The following is a 14,010-nucleotide window of genomic DNA, read 5'->3' on the forward strand; positions in this document are numbered from 1 at the left end:
GCCTGCGTAGCTGTGGTGATGGGCACTCACTCACACCTGGCCGGTTGTTTGGTCGATGACGTTCCCTGCTCCTCTGTCCTCTTGCGCTGCTCCCTCAGCACCTCGGTCTTTTGTTCCACAGTTGATGTCAGCAGTCTGTGTGCAAGCTACTCCCAATTGGCATCTCTCCACACCTATAGCTCCAGGACCTTGCCACATATTTCTTTTTTATTTTTTAATTGTTTTTGTTTATTTTTATTTATTTATTTGAGAGTGACAGACAGAGAGAGAAAGAGGCAGTTAGAGAGAGAGAGAGAGAGAGAATGGGAGTTCCAGGGCATCCAGCCTCTGCAAATGAACTCCAGATGCGTGCACCCCCTTGTGCATCTGGCTAATGTGGGTCCTGGGGTATTGAGCCTCAAACCGGGGTACTTAGGCTTTACAGGCAAGTGCTTAACCGCTAAACCATCTCTCCAGCCCACATATGTCTTTTATACAACAATGAATACAGTGCTAGAGTTTTTTTTTTTTTTTTTTTTTGGCTTTTCGAGGTAGGGTCTCACTCTAGCCCAGGCTGACCTGGAATTCACTATGTAGTCTCAGGGTGGCCTCAAACTCACAGCGATCCTCCTACGTCAGCCTCCGAGTGTTGGGATTAAAGGCATGCGCCACCATACCCGGCTTTTTTTTTTTTTTTTTTTTTTTAATGTAGATTTTCACCGTAGCCCAGGCTGACTTGGAATTTAATGTGTAGTCTCAGGGTGGCCTTGAACTCATGGCAATCCTCCTACCTCCCGAGTGCTGGGATTAAAGGCATGTGCTACCACACCCAGATTCTAGATTTTTCTGATGCTGATCCTTATAAATGTAACAGATATTCCATAAAGAAGATAATACAATTTTATTATCAACAGCATAATTAAAAAGACTTCTTTTTAGCACAGGGTTTCTCAGCCTTGGCCCTGTTGGTATTTCGGGTCACCTAATTCTTTGCTGTGGTGCCCTCTCTGTGCACAGTGTGGTGTTGAGCAGCTTCTGCCTGGTAACACGCCTTTTCTCGGGTGTGACGCTGTGACATTACCCGAGGGGCAGGGGCAAAATTATCCCCCAATGGGAACAACTGATTTAGCACCTGCTTATTAAGAGGCATTGTTTTCAGCAGTCAGAATCTTTCTTATTCTTCAAAGCTCAGCCTAACCTCTGTTCTCCTCTGAAGTCTTTTCTGACTTACTCAGCCAGATTGAATAACCTTTCTCTTTTGAACTTTTTATGACACTACTAAAATGTAGATATTTACTATGATTTGTGGTATTTTCTTGTCTTACCACTCTATCACAATATGTGGTTTCTCTTGTAGAAGACAAGAAAAGGTAGACATAAGAATATATTTGTCAAGGGGCTGGGGAGATGCCTCAGTCGTTAAAGGCACTTGCTCTGCAACTGTGTTGAACAGAGTTCAATCCTCTGTACTCATGTAAAGCTGGACAAATAAATGGCACACACATCTTGAAACTTGCAGGGCCAGCTTGTCTGGCTTTCCCAGTAGCAAACAATAAGAGCGATATTGTCTCAAGGTGGAAGGAGAGGTCGTTCTCTGACCTTCACATGTGTGCCGTGGTACACATACATTTGTACACTTGTGCGTGTGTGTATGTGTATGTGTGTGTATATCCTCCCCCCCCTCAAGGTAGGGTCTCTTGCTCTAGCCTAGGCTGGCCTGGAATTCACTATGTGATCTCAGGGTGGCCTCAAACTCACAGTGATCCTCCTGCCTCTGCCTCCCAAGTACTGGGATTACAGGCATGCACCACCACGTCTGGCTAAATATGTTATTTTTAACAAGTACATATATTGGGCTCAGTGCTTATCATGTGTGAAGCCTCAGCCCATGCCCTCCTCTTTTCCCCAATAATCACAGTGCCTGCAGCAGGCGGCACAGCACACGCTCTGCGTCACCTAGACATAGGTCCACTCCTCTGTTCTGGCACTTGATAGCTTTGAGTTCTGAGGCAAGCAGCTAACTTGTGTGGGATGGTGACTCTACCTCTGTAAGATGACAGGAGTGTGGCCTCATATGGGTATGGGTAGTTTGAGGGTAAATGAGGTATTGTATGTACATAAAGAATTTAGAGCCAGGGACGCTGGTACACACCTGAGCCCCACACTCAGAAGGTCAGAGTCATCTTCAGCTTCAACTCATCCCCCAGAGGAATAAGTAGCACCTGGCACAAATAGGCCCTTGCTAAGTGGTAGTGACTTAATAAACTGGGATTAGATCAAGAGACTAAATAATGTTTACTTAGTAAAGAGTCAAATTCTAAATTACATGCTTTAAATTTGGAGAAAATACCAAGTGTAGATTCTGTAGTTTTTAGGTAAGATGTTTGTAATAACTTTTATTTTTATTTTTTAATTTTTTTTTTGGCTTTTGTTTTTTGAGGTAGGGTTTTCCCCAGCCCAGGCCGACCTGGAATTCACGAAGTAGTCTCAGGGTGGTCTTGAACTCACAGTGATCCTCCTACCTCTGCCTCCCGAGTGCTGGGATTAAAAGCATGCGCCACCATGCTCGGTTTAAAAATACTTTTAAACATGTCTAATGCTCTCATTTCTTCTTTAACCTAGGATTTTTCTGAAGGATCTAGAGTTCTCCTGTCACCCATTCAGGATTTCCTCTTCAGTGGGACATGCATTGATTGTGCTCAGTGGAGCTTGGACCTGAAGCTTGCTTTGCTGCATTTGAAGTGTGAAAGTCAACTCACCCCGTGACCCAACTGATACCTCTAACGTGCTCACTGGATGGCTCTTGCGAGCTGTGCCTCACCGTAGAGAGTGCTGCGCTCTCTGTGTCTGTGTCGTTTCTTTTTCTTTTTCTTTCTTTCTTTTTTTTTTTTTGTTTAGTTTTGTTTTAAATATGGGAACACCACTAAACAGCTTACCAGCTGACACAATGTCTTAGGAGGGCATGGTCAGCTGGGCTTCCATGCTTAACATTTTGAGCTGGTTCTGTTTCTTAAAGATAGGAAACTGGGTTCTCAACTGCTAGTTATTTTTTTAAAGTACTGTCAATCTAGGTGGATTGATATTATTTTTAGCTAGTATTTTGGACTTTTCTCTGTTTGATAGTATTGAGGGTTTGCTTATTTACTTTTGTTTTAAAGCCATATTTTTGGGTGGGCAGTCTTAATGCCTTTGACTCCTTTTCACTTTGAGCTTAACAGATCTTTATTTTATTTGTGTTCAAAGAATTTATAGCATTATTGGAAATTCTTTATTATTTCTTGGGTTTAGCATAGGGGATTTGACTTGTGGCATTGGAAAGGAATTCAGAATAATACTTAAAATTACAGCTATTAAACTATTTTTTCCCTTCTTCCCTCCTCTTTCCTCCCCTTCCTCCCTCCCTCCATCCTTCTCTCCTTCCTTTTCTCTTCCTCCCTCCCTTTTCTCCCCCTTTCCACTTCTCACTGTTTTCTCTGTCCTTGGTGATGTGAAAATAGTTTGTGGGTTTGAACTGTTTCCTTCATTAGTATCCTCTCACCTAAAACATCTCTGGTGCCACTGGAACACTTCTGTGCTAAACCCCTGTGACTCAAGGAAAGCCATTGGCAGCTACATAGGATTTACTCAAATCTGTAGGCGGTAGGAGGCTCTAGAGTACACCTGGGTGGGGCTGGCTGGCTTTGGGTGGGTCCTCTTGCTCTTCTCCAGGGATCAGATATGCAGCTAGATTGTTTCCTGAGAGCAAGTTGAACCAGGAAAGCCATAGCCGCCTTCTGCAAGGCTAAGACTCAATGGAGGACTCTTAGGGAAGCAGTTGTGGCATGCTACCAGTGCTCTGGAGTGGTTGCTTACTGCCCCTCTCCTCGTCAGAGTGGGCACAGGCAGGCATTTGGAGCTAGCCCATGCTCTTGGCTTTAGGAGGGCGTGTGTTCACCTGTGTTTGACGGGAGCAAAGGCTTGGCGTTGGTCTAGATTGAGATTCTCTCTGCCCGGCAAGCAGCATGTGGCAGGTGAGAACCCTGGGCTTGTGCCTGGTGCTCTTGAGCTATGCTGCTGTTCTCGGGGCTGCAGGTGAGGTCACTGTGACGATGCAGGTTCCACACAATACGGTTTGCTGACTAATTGTAGACAATTGAAAATGCTGCAGTGAAAGGTGATTTGGGGCCATAGAATGTGACTTTGTGTGTGGCTGTCAGCCCTCTCTTCCATGTTATGCCATTTCTTTTGCTGCTCTAACAACAATAGTAAAGAAACCTGATAGATTGGGAGCAGTAGAATTATGAGGAATCTAGAACTGTTAGAAGTCCCTTTCTCTAGAGCAGTTTAGGTCATTCTGAAAGATAGATGTTCATTAGTACATTTGTTTGTCTAGGTTTCAGTTTGACCTTTTTTTCTTATTAAGCAAAAGTGAAATTTCTTATACCAGCTATCAGTGAGTTCAAACAGAAATCTCGTGTGTCCCCCAAGCAAAGAAGTGTTGGGTATAGCGTGACCTTAGGCAGAGAGAAGAGCTGAGTCCTGTATCTCCTTGGTTTTGTGCTCTATTTGAGAGAGGTACTTGGATACAGTATAGGAGACAATTCTGGGATGGATGGAAGCTGTAACCAAGTGTGGTGGATGGTAAGGGTGGTGAGAGAGTTTACTACATGCACATACCTTTATTTAGCTGTCCCCCTTGTGCAGTTAATGTTTGTATTTGGGTATATGTGTTTTATTTAATGAATAAATCTTCTCTTGCTTTAGGGGTATTATAGGTCATTTTTTCTTATAGAAGCTGTGATCCTGGTACAAAATAAGTCTGAGAAATGAGCAGCACAATCTTCTGCCTTGCAATACATGACTTTTAAATCCTGTGGAAGCTTCTGGGAAACCCAAACAAAAAGTCTGTTATTGCTCCAGAAGATTGCTGCTTCTCCTATGACTTGGTGGACAATTGTTGTTTTTGAGTCAGTATTTAACTAATTTTTTTAACCTATAAGATGTCTTAAGAATATGTTTATTGTATTTATTTTCATGTTGAAGCAATCTCTTTGGAAGAGCCATTTCTTATGTCTTAAAGTTTCATTTCTTCCTGAGGTTAATTGACATGGATTTTGATGCAATGTCAATATGAGGCATTGTATTTGTGCCAGAGGGACCCACATGTGAAGAGACATTGCAGAAGGAAACAAGGATCAGGAGACACTGGTTGTGTGTGAGGGCCAGGACATACTGGAGTTGATGAATCCTAATAGCCCTCCACAAAGGAAAGCCTTTTACACTAAAGGTCAGTCAGAGATTGACAAGGGGACACCCCTGGGAGATGAGGTAATCTAGGGCTATTGACTGGTGATCACTGGGTAGTCCAGAGCTGTCTGTTTTGTTGAACTGTAAGGAAGCCAGTCCTTCCTAGGTGTGTCAGAGCCATTTCTTTCCCCTCTCTGTTCAGCTTCTCTTACAAAAGCCTGCCAGCATACGGTTTAAAATACTGCCTTTGTGGGGAATTGGGGTCATGGGGTTATGCCCCAGTGACTGGCCATGTAACTATGCATAGCTTGGAGGCCATTTTAGGAAATGGTTGTGTCTAGACAATCTGCCTCCTTGCTTTATATAAGTCCTTGCACAGGGGCTGGCAGGTCTTGCCTATGTGAAGCGTTTTTCTCCAGGAGAGACACTCATCCCTACTCTCCTGTATCCTGAATCCTGTACACTGAAGATGGGATGTAATATAAATCTGAGGACCAGTAGGACTGCCCCAGAATTTGAGGAGGATTTGGCTTTCTAAGGGATATAAGATTTTGAATGAGTCCATTGGTGATTACCTTGATGGCAGAATCACTGTAGAAAGCTAGTTTCCCTAGACAGCTAATGCTGAGAACAGTTTGGAGTTGATGGACGTGGGCTAGCAAGGAGGTAGAGTATAAATAGCCTGAGTGCTTGTGTTACCATGGAAACTGGAGTGTGTGAAGCCATAGCCCATGCTAAAGAGCCATTGAGTATGCCACTGACATGTTTAGGACCAGTGAACCTGTCGGGGAAAGCATTCTCTCATCCCAGGGCCTTTTTTCATAGCAAGGGTTGCCTTTGCACTACCCCTGAGCTGGCTTGACAACCTAAAGGTTTCTTAAGAGAGGGTTTCTCCATTTAAACTTTTCATTCTTATTTGATTTGATTATATGTATACATATATATGTAACTGTAAAGAAAGTCGTATGCATTTCCTTTCATTTATATTCATATGTTATTCTGAAATTAAATTTTTTTGTTTCATATCCATATGCTTTAACTGGCCTCTTGATTTACGTGTGACTAATGGGTTGTTTTGAGAAACATGAGCCTTTGCAAAGGGCTCTTGCTGGCATATTTTCCAGGTGAGTGGATTTTGGAGGAGTGGGGCTTTGGCTGATGAGTGAGACTGAGCAGCAAAGCAAGAGAGACCTGTCTCAGACAAGGTGGAAGGTGAGGACTGACATCCCGAGATGACCCTTTGACCTCACTCATGTACCATGTCATACATGCACCAACACAAAACGCACATACACGTGCACCCTTCCTCCCCACATAAAATGGGTAGGTGTTCCTTGTGGAGGGTAGGCTCTGCCGTGGTTTAAGTTATTCCATATTGTATAAAAGAGTAGCTTTCAGGCCACTATGCCTTGCCCCCGAGACTCCATTTTATAAAAGCACCAGTAGGCTCCATTTTGAGGGCAAATGACTACATTGTTAGTGAAAATAGTCACCACCTGCCCCTGGCCTTAACCGTGAGTCAGACTGTTAGAAAACATATTCCTGCAAGTGAAATATCATCACCTATGAGCTTATCAAAGAAAATTAAGCCAATGTGGGCATATCAGAACCATATAAGAAGTAGACACATCAGACCAACAAAGAATACAACTCCTCACCGATGGCATATAAAAGTGTAATGAGGGCTAGAGAGATGGCTTGGTGATTAAGGTGCTTGCCTGCAAAGCCTGAGGTACCATGTTTGACTCTCCAGATCCCAAGTAAGTCAGATGCACAAAGGTGAGGCAAGTGTAAGGTCTCACATGCCCACTAGGTGGCACAAGCATCTGGAGTTTGATTACAGTGGCTGAGGCCCTGGCACACCAATTCTCTCTCTCTCTCTCTCTCTTGCTCTCTTTAAAATTTAAAAAAAAAAAAAAAAGTATAATGGGGGCCTAGAGAGATGGCGTAGCAGTTAAGGTGCTTGCCTATGAAGCCAAAGGACCCAGGTTCACTTCCCCAGGACCCATGTAAGCCATATGCACAAAGTGGCACATGCATCTGGAGTTTGTTTGCAGCTGCAGAAGGCCCTGGCACATCTATCTACCTCTTTCAAATAAATTAAATAAAAATTTTTTTTAAATTTTATTTATTTGAGAGTGACAGAGAGAGAGAAAGAGACAGAGAGAGAGAGATTGAGAACGGGCGCGCCAGGGCCTCCAGCCACTGCAAACGAACTCCAGATGCATGCGCCCCTTGTGCATCTGGCTAACGTGGGTCCTGGGGAACCAAGCCTCGAACCGGGGTCCTTAGGCTTCACAGGCAAGCGCTTAACGGCTAAGCCATCTCTCCAGCCCTAAAAAATTTTTTTAAAAGTGTAATGGTGTGCTCAAGGTTCAGGAAAGTCCTTGAGCTCTAAACCCTAGGTCTGTGTTACTTTTAATCAAAGAATTGACTAAAAGAAGACTGAGAAGGATAATTATTAAATTATCATATTTATTTAGGGAAGTATAGAGCCAAGGAAAGGGGCCCATGTGACTAGAGCTCTCACGTGGAGGGCCTGGGAAAACCATGGAAAAAAAAGATAGAAAGTTTAAAGAGCCTTGTGGGAAGCTGGAGTGGGTAAAGAGCCCACATGAAGGGTAAGGGCTAGGAGGATCTCCCCTTGGCTTAGACAAGCCAGAATCTGAGAATCTTCCTTGGAACCAGGACTGGTGAGCAGGAGGGGACTGTTGGTGTCATGGTTAACTGTCAGTTTTTTGGTTTTTTTTTTCGATGTAGGGTCTCACTCTAGCTCAGGCTGACTTGGAATTCACTCTGTAGTCTCTGGTTGGCCTGGAACTCATGGCGAGCCTCCTACCTCTGCCTCCCAAGTGCTGGGATTAAAGGCGTGCGCCACCACACCTGGCTCGCTTGCTTTGTTTTGAAGCAAGATCTTTTGTGGCCCAGGCTGACCTCAAACTTGCTGCTTTTCCTTCCTTCCTTCCTTCCTTCCTTCCTTCCTTCCTTCCTTCCTTCCTTCCTTCCTTCCTTCCTTTCTTTCTTTCTTTCTTTCTTTCTTTTTTTTTGAATGTTTGTTTAAACTTTATATAAGATGGGCCTACCTTGAAAAGCTAATACATAAATAAACTTTATATAATTTTATACAACTTTATATAATTTTATATAATGTTACATGAAAGCCAAAACTACAGGACTGCTATAATTGACCTTCTGGGTGTTTAGTAACCATACCTGGAAACCAAAGCCAGTGAAGATAAAGAGGCTTAAAGGGGAACCAGTACTTTGGTCCTGTCCCCAGGTCAAGCAAGCCCCAGGTCATGACAGGGCACCTCTAAAGGGTCCTACAGCTCTGTAATCCACAGCAGTCTAACTTCATCTGTCTTGTCCCCTTTGATCACCTTTCAAGAACTAAAAATCAGCAAAAGTACAGACCCTGAAAACCTTTATTTGTCCCATTCCAGCCTGAAGTAGTGAGATCTATGCCTATCACCTAAATAAGTTTAGGATTTCAACTCTTTTTCTGTATTTTTTATATTTTGTTTTTTCGAGGTAGTGTCTCACTCTAACCCAGACTGACCTGGAATTTACTATGTAGTCTCAGGGTGGCCTGGAACTCAGTAATCTTTCTACCTCTGTCTCCTGAGTGCTGGGATTAAAGGCGTGTGTCACCATGCCTGGCCTTTTTAGGATTTCAACTCTTGAAGGGGGAAATGATAAATGTCTAGGCAGACATTAGCCTTGGAGGTCACTGAAGGACATGGAAATTTTCTGTTTCCATGGTAATATTAGGAAGGGAAGAGCCACTCCCTTCTAAGCAGACTGGTTCTGGATGGTAAAATATATGATATATACTTCTAAGTTAAAAGATTAAAAAAATTAGGCTGGGCATTGTGATACATGCCTTTAATTCCAGTACTTGGGATGCACAGGTAGAAGGATTGCTTGAGTTTGAGGCCAGCCTGAGACTACATAGTGAATTCCAGGTCAGTCTAGGCTAGAGTAAGACCCTATTGTGAAACCCCTCCCCGCAAAAAAAATTTAGATTGAAGGTCATTAGGGCTGGAGATAATGGTGTAGTGGTTAAGGTGCTTGGCTGCAAAGCCTATGGAACCTGGTTCAATTCTCCAGTATCTGTGTAAGCCAGATGCACATGGTGGTGCATGTGTCTGGAGTTTGTTTGCAGTGGCTAGAGGTCTGGTGTGCCCATTCTCTCTCTCTCTCAAGTAAATAAATAAAAACAAAATATTAAAGATCATTAAATTACTAATTATGGTATATTTGAGAATTAAACTGAAGAAGGTGAAATGATTATATTATTAAAGGTTATTAAATTTCTAAGGTCAAAATTTTAAATTTTCTTTAAAAATTAAAAAAAAATTATTTATTTGATAGAGGCAGATAGAGAGAGAATGGGCACACCAGGACCTCTAGCCACTGCAAACGAGCTCTAGATTATGTGGGTCCTGGAGAATCGAATCTGGGTGCTTAGGCTTCATAAGCAAGTTCCTTAACTGCTAAGTCATCTCTAGCCCTAATTTTTCTTAAATATGGTGCTCCTCTTAATAATATTTACAAAATGGTTATGTTTTTTTATTTGTTTGTTATAACAGTCCCTGTTTATAATAGTAGGTTATTTTATTTTATTTCTTCCAAAGTAGGGTCTTGCTGTAGCCCAAGCTAAACTGGAATTCACTCTGTAGTCTCAGGATGGCCTCAAACCCATGGTTTTCAGGTTTTAAAAGTTTCTTATAAGCTGGGCATGGTGGTGCACGTCTTTAATCCAGCACTTGAGAGGCAGAGGTAGGAGGATTGCCATGAGTTCGAGGCCAGCCTAAAACTACATAGTGAATTCCACTACCTTACCCTGGCCTCCTCTGTGCTGGGATTAAAGACATGCACCACTATGTCTGGCAATTATAGGTTTCTTAAATATTATTCTACTCTTATGTGTTTTCTCATTGGATGAAACCTTTATTTATTTATTTATTTATTTCAAGGTAGGGTTTCACTCTAGTCCAGGCTGACCTGGAATTCACTATGTAGTTTCAGGGTGATCCACCTACCTTTGCCTCCCAAGTGCTGGGATGGATAAAAACCTTTATTTGATAGAGAACGTATTCTAAAATGCAAAAATTGGGCCTAATTATACAAAATTTTATTTGCCAAGATTACAGCTTTTAGGGCTGGGGAGATGGCTCAGCAATTAAAAATGCTTGCGCAGCCTACGAGCCCAGGTTTGATTCCTCAGCACCCATGCAAAGCCAGATGTGCACGAGGTCCTGGTGTGCCCATGCTCACTCTCTCCCCTTTGCAAATAAATTAACTATTTTAAAACACCAGTTTATTAAGCTGGGTGTGGTGGCGCATGCCTTTGATCCCAGCACTTGGGAGGCAGAGGTAGGAGGATTGCTGTGGGAAGCCGCGCTGGCTTCCTCAGGCTTTGCTATGTCAGCTTGTTTACTGCTTTTGTATGCTAATTGTCTGCACATGAGCATATGTCGTTATCCTAACATGGCTGCTCACCTATCCCGATTGGGTGATGCAAAGTCGTCTGATGAGACTTAAGCCAATCAGACAACGCTTCACATCCACATGACCACAAGTATATAAGCTTGGCACTCCTAGGGTCGGGGTCCTTCTCTCTTTCAGCTTGGAGCTCCCAATAAAGTGTGGTTGAGAAGAATCCTGTTGTTGTCATTCTTCCTGCTGGCGGGAGGGGCACAACAGATTGCCATGAGTTCGAGGCCACCCTGAGACTCCATAGTGAATTCCAGGTCAGCCTGGGCTAGAGTGAGACCCAACCTCGAAAAACAAAAAACAAACAAACAAACACCAGCTTATGAAAAAAGATAAATGTTTTTGGCTTCTTTGTCCTGACATACTTTCATTAGTTCTTTTATGTCCCCCCCCTTTTTTTTTCTGAAGTAGGGTCTCACTCTAGCCCAGGCTGACCTGGAATTTGATACGTAGTCTTAGGATGGCCTCAAACTCATGGCAGTCCTCCTACCTCTGCCTCCCAAGTGCTGGAATTAGAGGCGTGCACCACCACACCTGGCCATTAATTCTTTTAAATCTCAGACTTCTTTTGATCTCTGTATCAAGTATATAAGAAATATGATTTACCTATATTAAAGACTTTTTTTCGAGGTAGTGTCTCACTGTAGCTCAAGCTGACCTGGAATTCACTATGTAGTTTTATGCTGGCCTCGAACTCATGGCAATCCTCCTACCTCTGCCTCTCAAGTGCTGGGATTAAAGGCGTGCACCACCATGCCCAGCTTATAAGAAATTTTTAAAACCTGAAAACTAAAAACTTCAAAGTTGGTTCATTTCTTAAATTCTTTCATTTTTAAATTGTCCAAGATATTTCAAATGTTGCTTGATATATAAAAGTAGGATTAAAGGCAGAGGTAGGAGGATTGCCGTGAGTTTGAGCCCAGCTATAAACTACATAGTGACTTCAGGTCAGCATGGGCTAGAGTGAGGCCCTACTTTGAAAAAAACAAAATTAATAATAATAGTAATAATAAAATAATAGAAAGGGCTAATCTTTTTTTAAAATATTATTTACTTTTTTTGAGAGAGAGAGAGAAAGAGAGAGAGAGAATGGGCCTGCTAGGGTCTCCAGCCACTGCAAACGAACTCCAGATGTGAGCACCTCCTTGTGCATCTGGTTTATGTGGGTCCTGGGGAATCCAACCAGGATCCTTTGGCTTTGCAGGGAAATGCCTTAACCACTGAGCAATCTCTCCAGTCCAGGGCTAATCTTAATTTTAGTTAAACTGCCAATGAAAATAAATTTCTACACTGGAGAGATGGCTTAGTGGTTGAGGTGCTTGCCTGCAAAGCCTAAGCATGCATGTTTGAATTTCTAGGTCCTATGTAGCCAGATGTGTACTGACGCAAGTGTGCAATATCTCACATACACACAAGGGGGCACACACACCTGGAGTTTGTCCAAAGTGGCTGAAAGGCCTTGGCATGCCCATTCTCTCTCTCTCTCTGCCTCACCATCTCTCTCTCTCTCTCTCTCTAAAAAAAAAAATTCTTATGCTTTGTAACTTAACTAAGCCAAGCCTTCATGTGTACAAAATTTTAATTAACTCTTCTTATCCAAATTAAGAATACCTTCTTCCTGGGCTGGAGAGATGGCTTAGTGGTTAAGTTGCTTGCCTGCAAAGCCAAAGGATCATGGTTTGACTCTCCAGGACCCATGTAAGCCAGATGCACAAGAGGGCACATGCATTTGGAGTTTGTTTGCAGTGGCTGGAGGCCCTGGTGTGCCCATTCTCTCTGCCTTTTTCTCTCTCAAATAACTAAAATCTATTTTAAAAAAAGAATGCCTTCTTCCTTCTATATTTTATTTATTTATTTTTTTTTTAAAAGATTTTTTGTTGTTATTTTTATTCATTTATTTGGGAGCAACACAGAGAGAGAAAGAGGCAGAGAGAGAGAGAGAATGGGCGAGCCAGGGCTTCCAGCCACTGCAAACAAACTCCAGACGACGCATGTGCCCCCTTGTGCATCTGGCTAATGTGGGTCCTGGGGAATCGAGCCTCGAACTGGGGTCCTTAGGCTTCACAGGCAAGCGCTTAACCGCTAAGCCACCTCTCCAGTCCTATTTTATTTATTTATTTGAGAGAGAGAGAGATAAAGGCAGAGAGAGAGAGAGAGAATGGGTGCACCAGTGCCTCAACCTGCTGCAAATGAACTCCAGACACATGTCACCTTGTGTATCTGGCTTACATGGCTCCGAGGGAATTGAACCTGGGTCCTTTGGCTTTGCAGGCAAGTACCTTCACCACTAAGACATCTCTCCATCTTCCTTTTTTCTATATACAACACTCCTTGTTTCCTCATCTACTGCCTATGTTGGTTACTATTCTCCATCTTATGTATAATACTTGTATTGTGTGTTGTCTATGTGTTATGTGTTAGTCATGACACACACACATGGAAAGAGAGAGACTGGATCATAATGGTTAATAGATTAATGTGATTCAGGAGTTTCTTTCCTAATGGCTGATAGTTATCTCTCTCTCCTAAAGAGCTGGCTTCCTGCCTATTCAACTTTTTCTATACCAGACCTGAGGAGTAAGCCTTCTGGTAATATGGGACAAGAGCTTGCCATGTGCACAAAGTGTAACATGATGTTTGGCAAAAAGGGAAACAAAAACTGAGGCGCCCAGAAGTCATACCTATGTCACTAGAACTTCAGTGACTGATTCCAGCAATTGTGGAGAGCTAAATGTTACAGGTTCAGAACCAAAATTATTTTGGGCTGTATTCGTCTTTGAAAAATATTTTAGGGCCTGGACAGATTGCTTAGTGCTTGAGGCACTTGCCAGCAAAGCCAAAGGACCCAGGTTCAATTTTCTAGTAACCTTGTAAAGCCAGATGCACAAGGTGGCACATGCATCTGGAGTTTGTTTGCAGTTAGAGGCCCTGGCATGCCCATTCTGTCTCTCTCCCTTTCTGATTTCTGCTTGTAAAGAAATAAGTAAATAATTTTAAAATATTTTATTTATTTTGAGGGAGCGAGGGAGGAAGAAAGAGAGAGAGAGAGAGAGAGAGAGAGAAAGGGCAAGCAAACGAACACCAGGACCTCTAGCCACTGCAAACAAACTACAGATGCATGTACCACTTTGTGGATGTGCCTTTACACGGGTACTGGAGAATCAAACCTGGGTCCAGTCTAATCCTGGTGCCAGGTGTCTGGAGTCAAGATGTCCAGAAAAGAGCAGTCTTCTCAGAGTCTTAGTTCTCTAATACTCCTCCTCAGTAGGGAGTAGAAGGACTCCCTAAGGGGGAGGGATAAGGAAA

At 42.9% G+C, this 14,010-nt stretch overlaps 1 protein-coding gene across 2 annotated transcripts in view; it reads left to right on the top strand.

Annotated features, from left to right (window-relative positions):
- The window catches only part of Arhgap19 (Rho GTPase activating protein 19), a 71,753-nt gene extending 68,925 nt beyond the window's left edge, over positions 1–2,828 (top strand). Inside the window, exon 10 of one of the 2 annotated variants that reach the window (XM_045131797.1) lies at positions 2,602–2,828. In XM_045131797.1, coding sequence (XP_044987732.1) covers positions 2,602–2,745 — 144 coding nt within the window. In that variant the 3' untranslated portion in view covers positions 2,746–2,828. The remainder of the gene's footprint in view (positions 1–2,601) is intronic. The other variant, XM_045131791.1, reaches the window with a different exon arrangement.
- Positions 2,829–14,010: the final 11,182 nt, after the last annotated feature.

Source organism: Jaculus jaculus, chromosome 1 (genome assembly GCF_020740685.1).
Source record: "Jaculus jaculus isolate mJacJac1 chromosome 1, mJacJac1.mat.Y.cur, whole genome shotgun sequence".
Classification (NCBI taxonomy): Eukaryota; Metazoa; Chordata; class Mammalia; order Rodentia; family Dipodidae; genus Jaculus; species Jaculus jaculus.